This window comes from Cervus elaphus, chromosome 12 (genome assembly GCF_910594005.1).
Source record: "Cervus elaphus chromosome 12, mCerEla1.1, whole genome shotgun sequence".
In the NCBI taxonomy this organism is placed as follows: Eukaryota; Metazoa; Chordata; class Mammalia; order Artiodactyla; family Cervidae; genus Cervus; species Cervus elaphus.
In genome coordinates, this window is record NC_057826.1 from 48,438,236 (window position 1) to 48,451,773 (window position 13,538).

At 43.0% G+C, this 13,538-nt stretch overlaps 1 protein-coding gene across 2 annotated transcripts in view; it reads left to right on the forward strand.

Annotated features, from left to right (window-relative positions):
* Positions 1 to 13,538, forward strand: part of LOC122704849 (myocardial zonula adherens protein) — a 117,818-nt gene that overhangs the window by 30,106 nt on the left and 74,174 nt on the right. For both annotated transcript variants that reach the window (XM_043919917.1, XM_043919916.1), the window contains exons 4-6: positions 2,330 to 2,422; positions 6,674 to 6,787; positions 10,537 to 10,689. In XM_043919917.1, the coding sequence (XP_043775852.1) occupies positions 2,330 to 2,422; positions 6,674 to 6,787; positions 10,537 to 10,689 (360 nt within the window). The remainder of the gene's footprint in view (positions 1 to 2,329; positions 2,423 to 6,673; positions 6,788 to 10,536; positions 10,690 to 13,538) is intronic.

Below are 13,538 nucleotides of genomic sequence, written 5' to 3' on the forward strand. Positions count from 1 at the left end.
GAATAGTGCCTTTGTTGTCAAACCGGAGTGATTAGATAGAGAGGATATGAGCTGTCTCAGACACTGGCCTGTGGACTAGAAAGTACTCGTGAGAAGCAGGGGCAGCATGGGCAATGGAGTCCCCATGGATCTTGGTTCAAGGTCCAGCTCTTTGACCCAGCCAAACTTTTGCCCTATCTGAGCTTCAGTTTCCTCATTTACAGATCATGGGGGCTGAGAAGGGACTGTTAAGGTCAAAACTAGCTCTGTTTTATTTGGCTGTGTTTGCCCGTAGGGCACAAACACGTGTGGTCAGCTTTTGTTTTGAGTTTTTGAGAAGAACATCTCTTATCAAATATCAAAAAATAATAAATGTACCTTTCTTAATGTGTGTTGAAAGATTTGGATAGTTGTACAGTTTTAAGGAATAAAAAAGATAATAAATTCTTAACAGAGAAAATGAAGAAAAGCCAGGTGAGCCATACTCATACACAAGTGGGCAGAGCCTGTCTGACAACTGTCAGCCTCAGAGTCCCAGTCATCCGAACCCTGAAGATCATTTTTAACCATTCAGAGTAGCCCATTCCTATGTTTCTATGTAGGGACAGCTTGTACCTTTTTGGTTGCCCCTGTTTTTCTCATGCAAATGCTTATGCCTTTCTCACTGAGATGCCCCAAATAACATGGCACCACCAATCTGCTAAGCAGATTGGTGAGTTGTAGATTGCCCAAGACAAAATGGTAGGTTCAGGCTGTCAGGTGTCCAAATCATATGGGAATTTCTGACCTGAATTGCCAACCTCCACTGTGATCTACAATTTAAAATTAATTTTTTGGTCCCACCTTCTGTGGCTGGCTTCAGATCCATCCCAGGCTACTCATTCCTGAGTGTGTTTATGGGTTTGTGTGCCTTCCCTCACTTGTGGGTGACTCTGGCAGTATTTGCCAACGGGAGTCACATCCAATTCCACCCACTCCCCAACAGTGAGTAGGCTGAGAACCAACTCAGTCCCACAGATGAAAGCCGTTCGGTCTGCCCAGAATGAAAAGGTTGTTGCTTTTGGCCTCATTTCCCCCAAAATGTTTGTATTCAGTGGTGAGAAAGTAGATTCTATCATTACAATTCATTTGGAAAGGGCAAGGTGTTGTGACTTGCTTTCTTCTGCCCTGAAATCTCCACCAATATCCAGTCATTCCTAATAAACGTACAGTTTAAAGCAATGTGCTAGTTGTATAAATATAGTTTCAAAATTGAGTCCCCATGTGTTGTGGCCTACTTAACCCCTCATTCTAACCAAACTGCTGCTTTTGAGCCTTTCCTGTGATAGAAGTTCCAGAGCCTTCTGGAGAGGGCTCCTTTGAGGCTGCTTTTTTTGAATGAGAATCCCTGAGTTCTTCATTCAACCAAGGGAGCACCAGAAGAAGAGTGAAGAAAGAGGCTATCTGTTAGGTTTTTTGTTTCTATTGAGAATATATTTAAGGCCCCATTACTCCTCTGGAAGTGGTATTACAGAGAAATTTAAACAGAGTTTGTATAAACAGGTGTTTGGGGGAATCACCATGACTTTTCTTATATTTAGTGCCTTGTGTAGTGTTGGTGATTATTGAGGAGCTGACTTTCACATTTATGGGTTCTCTAAGCTTATAATTTCCTTCCTTACATTCCAAACATTTATTTGTTCTTTTGCAGTCAGGACAGCAATAGGGAAAATTAGAGGTGTCTCTTTTTTGTTTGTTGTTTTGGTCTGCCTAGTTATGTTTTTTGGCATCCCTGGTGGCTCAGTAGTAAAGAATCCACCTGCTGATGCAGGAGACGTGGATTTGATCCCTGGGTTGGGAAGATTCCCTGGAGAAGGGAATGGCCACCCACTCCAGTATTTTTGCATGGAGAATCCCATGGACAGAGGAGCCTGGCAGGCTACAGTCCATGGGGTTGCAAAAGGGTTGGACATGACACAGCGACAAAACAACAATAGTCATGTGTTTATGAAGTTGACCAGTTAAACAGTTTCTACTTATAAAAATATGTGATAGGAAAAGGGGAAATCCTGCTTGAATATGATTTTTAGAGTGGTAGGTAAATTTCAGTAAACCATTTTTTCTTCAGAGCATGTTATTTGATAATTAATATTTGTTAATAATTATATATAATCCACAATGTGTATTTATTATTATCACTATTATTTGGATAATTCCCTTGTGATACTCTTTCTTAATATCCCAAATTGTCCTGTTCCTCAGATTATTTTTTTGTGAGGCTCTTCTCTCCTTAGGGTTTCTTAAATGTTTTGGAAATCTCACATGAAAATATTGTAGCTTGATCTCTAACCAGCATTTTTGTGGGCCGCAGGTGAGAGCCACTTTGGAAAAAGTAAGAAAGAGAATGTATGGAGACTATGATGAAATGAGACAGAAGATCCGACAGCTCACCCAGGAACTGTCAGTAAGTAGCACATGTGAAGGGATGCTAGCACTTCGAACTGCCTCTCGGTTGCCTGTGCCCAAAGATACTTGAGTTTATCATGTTCCTTGTGAGTGGACTCATAGGAACATGACTGTGCTGGGTCTTTGGTGCAGCTCCTGGGCTCTCCAGGTCTGAGAGCCCATAGTGCATATAGTTGCTCCATAGCACGTGGAATCTTAGTTTCCTGACCACGGATTGAACCCACCTCCCCTGCCCTGGAAGGCAGATTCCTAATCCCTGGACCACCAGGGAAGTCTCTGGAATCATATTTTACATGAATTGAGGGAATATTATCACAGGATGAAGTTTATTATTTGAAGGAAAATTTTTGTGGCAAGAAGAATTTTCACTTTCAAAGCATTCTCTCCAAAGTCAAGAGCAAGATGAGGAAGCCAGCTCTACTATTATTATTTGACATTGTACTGGAGAGACTAGCCATGGAATTTAGCAAGAGAAATAGATTTAAAGGTATAAAAATTGGACAGGTAGATGAAAAACTATCACAGTTCACAAACTGTATGACTACATACCCAGAAAACTCAAGCGAACCAATGAAAAAACTGCTATAAACAGAAGAATTCTGTAAGGTATCAGGGTAAAATATTAATGGACATAGACAAATAGATTGCATTATGCAAAAAACTAGTTAGAGGAAATAAAAGCAACAAAAAACTGCCAGATATGTGGAAATAAATTTTAATAAGTAGAAAGACATATATATCATGTACTTGGAAAGGAAGATTCAACATCATAAGACATTAATACCGTTCATGTTGATATGTAAATTTAATATAACCCAGTAAAAGTAGTAAAGGATTTTTATTTTATGTTGTTCTTTTACAACTGAACTAGGTGGTTCCATGGTGTACAGAAAATAAATATGAAGAGTTAAAATTCTAGGGGGAGAAAAAGGCAATGAAGGAGACTAGCCCTTTTAATATTACAAGAAATTGAGAAAGCCTCAAAGATGAAAATAGCATAGTATTTGCACATAAATAAACAGACATTAATGAAAAAGAGCCCAAAATGTAACCCAATCTATGATAAATGTGGCACATGAAATGAAGGGAGGAAAATAGACCGGTCAGTATATGCTGTTGGGACAGACTTATATCTGGACAAATTCTGGGTAGATTTTGTTAAATTTAGTGCCAGAAGAAAATACATGTGAATTGTTTTACACTCTTGGAGAGGGGAAGGTATTGTCTTATGAAGAGATGCAATTCCAAAATCACTAAAGGAAGAGTTGATAATTTTGACTACATTAAAATGAAGACTAGTGCTGGCAAAAATACCAAAGTCAAATGACAACCTGGGAAAAATTTTTGCCTTTGTACTATAGGTAGTAGGCTTGGAGAAGGAAATGGCAGCCCACTCCATTGCTCTTGCCTGAGGAATCTCATGGACTGAGGAGCCTCGTGAGCTATAGTTCATGGGGTAGCAAGGAGTCAGACACGACTGAATGACTAGTAGGCTAATATCCTGGGTACTTAAAAAGCGCCCATGAATCAAAAAGAAAAAGGCCACACCTCATAAAAATAGGCAAAATATTTGTGACAGATAATTTATAGTAAAGGACAGATGAAGAGATCTTAAATTCCTCATTCTCAATAAGAGAAACTCAGATTAAAATGGTCCTGTGATGTTGTTTTTATCTAGCAGACTCGCAAAACTGCAAAAGTGGAACAAGATGCTGTATTAGCTGTGCTATAGAGGAACAGGCAGATTGTTGCTTGGAATGTGGTTTGCATTACTTTTAGGGAGAGCAGTTTGGAATATCTACCCAAATTACAAATGCCTACATCCTTTGACTCAGCAGTTCTCTTCCTAAGAATTTATTCTATAGAAAAACTCTCACGTATGTGAAATGATGTATGTATAGACTTAGTTGTTAAACATTGTTTATAATAGTAAAAAGATTGGAAACCTTACAAGTCCATTAAGAAAGAGAAAATAAAAAAAAAATATTGCATCTCTACAATCACAGAGTTGTGTAAAAATAAAAATAAGTTCTTCAAAAATATACAGAAAAATTTCAAAGATATAGAGTAAGTGGTGAAAAAGCAAGACACAGGAAAATGTCATGTATAGTATACTACCATTTATATAAACTAAGAGGAGAAAATAAATATATCTAGATTGTTTTGTGTGTGTACAAAAAATTACTGGGAGGATCATCAAGAAAGTAATTAACAGTGGTTCCTACTTGAGGTGCAGAGTGGACACAGTGGTAACTGAGCAGATGGGACAGGAGTGAAACAATATTTCGTTTAGTGTCTAATATTTAGAAATATTTAGTGACTTTTCTACTTTAAAATGTTTGAACTCTAGGAATATGTTGCCTACTCAAAATTAAAGAAAAAATAAGCTTCCCCTGGTTTAACCTAGCTAATGCTTTATGGGAAAAACATTTAAAAGAATACTTGTGGTTAATAACCTTGAAGGAAAAGTCTGTTCTGTATGACATACTTCCCATAAAAGTTAATATCTGCAGTAAAGGAGCACAGTTGCAACAGTCATGTATTCAGTTCAGTTCAGTTTAGTTGCTCAGTCGTGTCCAACTCTTTGCGACCCCATGAATCGCAGCACGCCAGGCCTCCCTGTCCATCACCAACTCCCAGAGTTTACTCAAACTCATGTCCATCGAGTCGGTGATGCCATCCAACCATCTCATCCTCTGTCATCCCCTTCTCCTCCTACTCCCAATCCCTCCCAGCATCAGGGTCTTTTCCAATGAGTCAACTCTTCGCATGAGGTGACCAAAGTATTGGAGTTTCAGTTTCAGCGTCAGTCCTTCCAATGAATACCCAGGACTGATCTCCTTTGGGATGGACTGGTTGGATCTCCTTGCAGTCGAAGGGACTCTCAAGAGTCTTCTCCAACACCACAGTTCAAAAGCATCAATTCTTTGGTGCTCAGCTTTCTTGTATTAGAGTCTAGTTTATGTCTGGACTGTGAAATTATCTGCTTAAGTAAGACCTACTACCTTGATTATGTGGAGTGGGAGTATACAGGCATATCCAGCTTGTCATTCTCATTGACATGTAGGAAGAGATTTGTGAAATTGTCACCTGCCAATGGAAATTCACTCTGCCATCACTGACACTGATTGTAATTAAAGCCAAAGGATTGGATTGCAATAGATGCATAAGCAGGTCTCTGCCCCTTGCTTTCCATGGCCATGTCCTGCACACCCTCGTTTTCTCATCTAGATTGTCACAGGAGCTCCGTTTCTACCCGCAGTCTCCTCCTCCTCCGGGTCACACCACAGACTGTAGCCAGGTTAAGATGCTAACGTGGGACTTTCCTGGTGGTCCAGTAGTTAAGACTTCACCTTCCAGTGCAGGAGATGTTGGTTCGATCCCTGGTTGGGGAACTAAGATACCACATGCCTTATGGGCCAAAGGTCAAAACATAAAACAAAGCAATATTGTAACAAATTCAATAAAGACTTTAAAATGATCCACATCAAAAATAATCTTAAAAAAAAAGATGCTAACTTATTGGCTGTATGAATGTGCCCTGAGCAGGAACACACCTCCTGCCCCTGGCCTACTATTTCTTTCCTCTCCCAAGGGCACACCTCTCGCTGTCTCATGCCTGACTGCTTCCTATGGCTCCCACAGGCCTCACAGGATCAACCCTTGAGCCTCCTAGAACCTTACCTCTGGTTCTATTGCCTCCTGGCCTTTCTATATACCCAGCCCGTCTTTAAGGTTAGCTTAAGACTGGGCTCTGATGAAACTCTCTGAAACACATTAAGTATACATCCAACAAAGACAACACAACAGCAGCAGCCACAAAACAACTCCTAGGAACTGGGTGAGTCCAGAGCATATTCCTTCTATGGTGAGTAGACGAAAGCAAGATGGTACAAAGTGGTATCCAACTAGATTCTAGTCGTAAAGGTAGCTATACATTTGCATTCAAATCCCTTAACTTCTCTCTTTCCCTTTCCTCCCTATAAAAAGGCATGTTCTGGGGGCTGCAGAGTGTTGTGAGAAGTAAGTGAGGCCCTGTTGGCGAAGGGGTGAATATCATCCAGAGGAAAAGTTGTCTTGCCTTTCTGCTCTCTGGTTCATGTGGATGTTGACTTTGTAATGTAAAGCTGTACTTGAAGGATCATTGGCTGCAATGTGTCTGCCCTCAGGAGAAAGTTGTGACCTAGCTGAAGATTTTTGTGAGCATGTATGGTTTGGTTGTGTGTAACTGTCTCCTCAATCTGTCCAGGTTTCACAGGCAAAGCAGGACTATCTGGAGAATCACATCCAAACCCAGTCGTCAGCCCTGGACAGTTTTAATGCCATGAACGCGGCATTGGCGTCGGACTCCATCAGCTTGCAGGTACTCATCTGCTCCCCATTGGCCAGGTTGTCCTCTGCTCCAGTGCATGTGAGCTTAGCCAAGGGTGGGCCCTCTGTCTTTGTATTAAAGTGTCACAGAATGTTCTCGGCTCATTATTCAGAATACACTCGGCCACAGCAAAGGCTGAGCCAGGGAGACGGTTAAGGAAGGAAGCTGATGGAAACACTTCCAAGTTGAGACTCCCAACCTTGCAATTGCAGTTGTTTTTGCCCTTATTAAAATGGGGCTTTAGATCCTGAGTTCAGCGCTAATGATGTCACTTGTCCCACTAGACACCTGAGTGGTCCTAAGCATCAGTGCCTGAAGCAACATATCACCTGCTCCCTCATGCCGCAGTGTTAGAAGTCTCACCAGTCACAGGAAGGATGGACTTAACCCAAGGCAATCCTCATTCATTCATGATGAGTAACTCCCAAAGGCTATTAGGCATGTTTTCCTAATTTAGAAATTATTTTGCATTAAAAGAAAAAATCATGTGCCTTCCAAAGAACACCTAGTAGTGCCAGACAGGGATGCCCAAAAGAGTCAGGATCCTACACGTGTGTAGATGTGTGTGGTCAACCCACATCAAGGGGATTCTTCTCGTTATTACTTTGATTTGTTGGGAGTTAATCCCTCACAAGCTGCCTATTGTTACTCTTTCAACCGAGCCCCCCCATGTACTATGCAGATTAACTTGAAAATGTTCAGAGCCAAGCATTAGATTCAACATTATATTCAACAGCTTCTTCGGGCTTTAATTTCCAAACATGCAAATAATAGATTCTGTCCCCTCCCAACTTTATTTGGCTCTTATCTCTTTATCTTCCTCTTCATAGTTCACACAAGCTATTTCATATCCTTTCTGGTTCTCTATAAATAATTTGCTAGATAAGCAAACAAATTTTTATGTTGGGATGATCCACTTCCCCTAGGATCCAGTATTTTTTGCTGACAGATGATTGGGCGGTAGTGCCAGCAACGAAGCTAGGATATAGTCCCATAGTGGGCCTGGGCCGGCCTTGTGTTTGGATTTGTCTGGAAGCCCATTTCTGGTGGGGCTCTGAGTCCCACCCTTTTCCTGGCTCCCCTTAGAGCATGCCAGTTTTCCCCTGGCCTCAGGCCAGGCCCAGCTTTGGGTCTGGTTTATTCAGTAGCCTTTGTTTTCTCTTCCTCCTGCCATCAAGGGGGCTTGCCCAGGCTCCCTTTCCTTCCCTCTTGGACATGTTCTCACCCTGGTCAACCAGGAAAGGCTGCATCTTACTTGATTTCACATCTGGTTGATATCTGTCTTTTTTTTCTTCCCATCATAATTCTGATTTGCCACCCCCTGTTGACTGGAAAAACAAAAACAACACACAACCTAAAAGCTGAGAGTTCTGTTTTACTCAGTGACCCCCCTGAGGACTATAGCCCAGGATTCAGTCTCTCAGAGAGATCTGAGGAACTATTCCAAAGAAGTAAGGGAGGACCAGGATATACAGGAGTTTTGGCTGAAGAAAAAAAAATGTAGTCAAACATCAGAAGGTTGCTGTTAATCACAAAAGAGAGACATCTTAAGTTAATGTTTTTAATGCTTTTCTATGTGTGATAAGATGTAAGAGTCTGGGCTCACGGACATTATTTCTTCGGTATGCATCTTAACTCTCTAGGCTTAGTGTCCTGCTTTTTCCCCATCCTGAATTCCCCTCAGGGCACACTGTCAGGTGGGCTGCCCTGGCTGATGGCTTGATGGCCAGCGGCATTCATTGTTTTCTGGAATGGCGGGCAGGCAGGTAGCATTTTTGTTCCCATCACTGACACTCCAGGCATTCACTTCAAAGGTCAGCTGTTAGAACAGGGTCCACCCTAACCCAGGGACCCTGACTGATTCCTCATCATGGTCTAGTCTCTTATGCCAGGGCAGTCAGAGGAGCCTTATAATGAAAAGATTAAAAACTGTTGTTTGAGAAAAATAAAAAGAAGAAGTGGGAGGAGGCAGGGGAAAGGGCGGAGTGGAGGAAAGAAAGATACTGTCTCATGGCCAGGAAACTCAAATGAGTCTGAAGATATTAACTTCTTACTTCTTCCATTGTCTAGTCTACCCCATTTTCATTATTAATGACAACAAGACCAGGTCTTCAGTTTGACTTTATAGAATGTCAAAGCTGGGAAGAACAATTGAGATGATCTCCAACCCCCTTGTTTGATGGATAAACAAACTGAGACCAACAGAAATGACTTGAACGAAGTGTGTAGCTCCAGTCCTGGTCTCTTGGCACCTGATACAGGTTCTGAGCACAGGACTGGTCTCTGTAAAGCCAGTGGGACTTAGAGAGAGGATGCTTGGCCAAGTGGCTTTTCAAGCTCCTTGCATCTCCAATATTCTGTGATTCCAGCCTCCAAATGGCTTCTGTATTTTATTTAATACCTATATACCACCATTAAAAATCCTTTTTACTGACTTAAATACCTTTAGGAATGAGGCTTATTATCCAAAGTGGAGGCTCAGGAGTGGAGGAGCTTCAGACACTGGCCAGCTGCAAAGAGGACACAGTGTTAGGAAGTGAGTCCAACACCAACATCTTATATTAGAAGAATTTCCAACTCTTCTAATAGAGAGTTGTAGGTAACTTCAGGAGGCGGTAGGAGGTGGTAGAAGTTGCCTTGTGTCTATTGCTAGGAATTCTGGAGTTGTGGAAGTCATTCCTCTGTAATGAGAGTTAAGCATGAAATAGCAACAATATTAATGTAAGCATTCCTGCTTCAGTGGGCGGTCTGGATTAATAAGCATCAGGCACTTGTCAGGCACTTGTCACAGACTCTGTTCCCTGATCCTCCCTTCATCACCACCCTCCTCTGCCTGAGGGAGGAATGTGAAGCATAGGCAGCATCATAGTAGCCTCAGCCATATTGTTGCTATTCTGGCAGCTCATCTAAAAGTATTGAAGTAAACAGCCTGTTTAAGAAAAAAGGGGGAATACCTCCTTTTTATAAAATACCTATTTTGTTTTCTGACTTAGGAATTTGGAAAATGTAGAAGATTTTAACAGAGAAGAAAGTTAATACCATCCATACTCCTGTCCCTAGTGAAAGCTGTTATTTGAATTTGGGTAACTCTCCTAGTCTTACCCCTATCTCCCTGGTGGGTCAGCAGTAAAGAATCTGTCTGCCAATGCAGAAGACATGGGTTCAATCCCTGGGTTGAGAAGATCCCCTGGAGAAGGAAATGGCCACCCACTCCAGTATTCTTGCCTGAAGAATACCATGGACAGAGGACCCTGGTGGGCTACACTCCATGGGGTTTCAAGAGTTGGACACAACTTAGTGACTAAACAACAGTAAGAATTACAACCTCCTAGTCTTTTTTTTCCCCTGGGCATTTGGACAGATGCTTATGCATTTTTTTTTCAAAGTGGGGTTCTTCTGTATTTACTGTTTTCAAACCCAATTTCTTTACATGTGAAATTATGTATCATTAACATTTTTCCTTGGAAAAGGTTTTGATCCATTTCCATCCACCCTAGGCAGTGACATGTGGTGTTGGCAGCAGCGATGGGGAATTATGGGGAAGCTGACTGGCCCACCCATTTCAGGGCTGCAGACCTCCTGACCACCGGGGGGCCCTCAGGCGCTCTAATATCAGGGGCCCAGGCTTGCAGCTCCTGTTGCTGATGTCTCCCTCAATGGTTAATGACAAAGGGATTTCCGGTGTGGTCTGGCCTGTTTTCTCACACCGCTAGATCTGGTTTTTATTTTCATCCCATCAGAAAACCCTCGTGGATGTTACTTTGGAGAATAGCAACATCAAGGATCAGATCAGAAATCTGCAGCAGACGTACACAGCCTCCATGGACAAGCTGCGGGAGAAGCAGAGGCAGTTAGATGCAGCGCAGGTTGAAAACAAGCTGCTGAAAATGAAGGTAAATACAGGAGCATGGATTTCCTGCTCACGTCTTCCTTCTCTCTCTCCTTCCATCATCAACTGTCCCATGCTGTTTTCTCCATTCTCTTCTCTGTTGGGTTTTGTCACCCTTCTATAGCCAACCCTGCAGGATTTGACTTGAAGGGAATGAGAAGGTTTCTGTGTTCAGAGTTGTCCGTGCAGATTGGGGGGGCACCCCATACACACCCCATTGGGCTCTTCTGCCTTGATCCCAGTGGCCTCAGCTGCCAAGACCTCATCATGGCACTGCCCTTATATACTGAGAGGGCCCTTGGGATGCCTGCAGGTTTGGGGCTTGAGAAGCGTCAGTGTTTGGGACTTCCCCGGTGGTCCAGTGGTTAAAAATCTGCCTGCCAGATGCATGGGACACGGGTTTGATCCCTGGTCTGGCAAGATCCCACATGCCACGCGGCAACTAAGCCTGTGCACCACAACTCCTGAGTCCTCGCTCTAGAGCCCGTGCTCCACGACAAGAGGACCCACTGCAGCGAGAAGCCTGAGCACCAAAACAAAGAGTAGCTCCCGCTCACTGTAATTAGAGAAAACCCGCACGCAGCAACGAAGACCTAGCACAATCCCAAAATTAATTATTTAAAAAAGAAGCTTCACTGTTGAGCTTCTCTTTTAGATCCCAAGGCCTTTTTGTCTGGTTTGACAGTGAAGAGCTGAGGGGCCCCCCTGGAAGAAAATGGATGGGTGACCGAGGACTCTGGGTGGTGTCCTTCCTGCCCCCAGGCCTGGCTTATTCTGCAGCTCAGCCTCTAGGGCCCTGGAGGTCTCAGCGCTCCTTCCAGATGTGGAGCGTGGAGCACTCGCTCATCTGTGGGTCTGCTCCTGGCTCAGGTTAGAGTTCCTCCCCAGTGCCAGGAGCAGAGCCACAAACAGCTCCCAGGAGTCACTCAACAAATTATTTCCTGAACGAGTTTGTTTTCATTTGAACCTGTGCTTCTCCGATTATGTTCAACACAGTCTAGGCTGTTCTAGAGGAGAGTGCCTTGTGGGTTGTGTACCCCATGATTTATTGCACGAATCAAGAGTATGTTTGGGAGTGAAAGGAAGTGCTGTTAAGAATTAGGGGAATAGCCTGGGCCACATGGTCCTCTCCCTAAGGGCTACCCATGGGGCAGCTGATGGGGAGGACAGGCTGCTACCCCACGCTGCGTGGTCTCCACGATGGCTGCCCATGGGCCCTGCCATCACCACCCGCTTGGCCAAACACAGCCACCTGGGGAGGGGAAGGAGCCAGGGAACTACACAGTTAGTCAGCTTCTCTCAGCTTTCCCTTCAAACAGGGCTGTTCTTCTATTTATGCTTTCATGTGTTGTATTTCTGTGAAAGAGTTACTTCGCAAAAAAGGGGTTTGTTGCTGAAATATTCTGAAGTGACTGTTAGGAGTTTCTCCCTCAGGGCAGGATCTTTATGTGGTCATTCATCCCACAAATACGTATTCAGTGTCTACTCTCTGCTGTCTACTCTCTGGTACTCCGTACCCGTCTGTTCCAGGGCTGTGGCGTCAGGGAGACCAAGCCTCTAACTCAGCCTGCAATTGTGTTTTGGAGGCTAATGCTTTACCCCAAAGTAACAATTTAAGAAGTGACAGTATTTCACGTAAGCTGGATGCAGCATCAACAGGACATGAGGACAGAGCTTGTTCTCGAAGTGGAGATGAAGCACAGGACACACTGGGTCTCTCTCAGTTCGTGATAATCTCCGTTCAGGATTTCCCGTGATGTGGCTTCTTGGTACCAAAACTTGCCTGGTGATGAGAAAGGAGATGTAGAGGACATCGGGGGAGACTTTGGTCCAGTCTTTGGAATAAACATCATGTAACCTCTTAAGGTTGTAGTGTACCTTGCTTATATAGAGATTATCTACCCAGCTAATTTAGCTCTCTCAAATTAGCAATAAGCTGGAGGGAAGAGACACAAACACACTTTCAGAGGCATAAAATTAATGGCCTGAGCTTTACAGGCAAGGGCAGGGCCTGGGCAGAAAGGAAGCAGCAGCCACCACCAACGTACGCCTGCCTGCCCACTTTACTTTTTCTCATCTCCTAAGCTGGGTCTGTGCAAGCCCCCAGGAGCCCCCAGATTAGATTCTGCAAACCACATGGGAGCGTTTCCAAATGCAACAATTGGGAAAGCACAGAAGTAGGGGAAGGATGAGTCCAGATTTCTCACATGAGCTGAAGTCTTCCCTAGGGACTGATTGTGAGTGCAGCTAATAAGATGGTTTCAATTCCATGTGGCACCTTCTCCTCAAAGGCTTTTCCTGCTCATCTGACTTAATTTTTTTTTTTAGTATGCTCGTGGGGGGAGAATGTCAAACAAATATGAAAGGTAACGTAGAGGTAGGCATACACCATTTTACATTCCTACCACCATGTAGGAGCATTCCGGTTTCTCCCCATCCTTGCCATTACTGGTTACTCTCTTACTGATTATAGCCATCCTCGTGGGTGTGAAGTGGTAGTTAATTGTAGTTTTGCATTGTTTCATGCATTTGTTGGTCATTTGTGTATTTTTCCTGGAGTATCTGTCAGATCCTTTGCCCATTTTAAAATTAGGTTATTTATATTTTATTGTTGAGTTGTAAAAATTCTTTATGTATTCTGGATACAAATTATTAGATGTATAATTTGAAAGAATTTCCCCCCGCTCTCTGTGTTGTCTTTTCAATTTCTTGATGCTAACCTTTGAAGCACAGCAGTTTTTAATATTGAATATCGATGAAGTCAAATTTATTTATCTCTTTTTTTGTCAGTTGTACTTTTGGAGTCATATCTGAGAAGCCATTGCTTAATCAAAGGTCACAAATTTTCTTTCT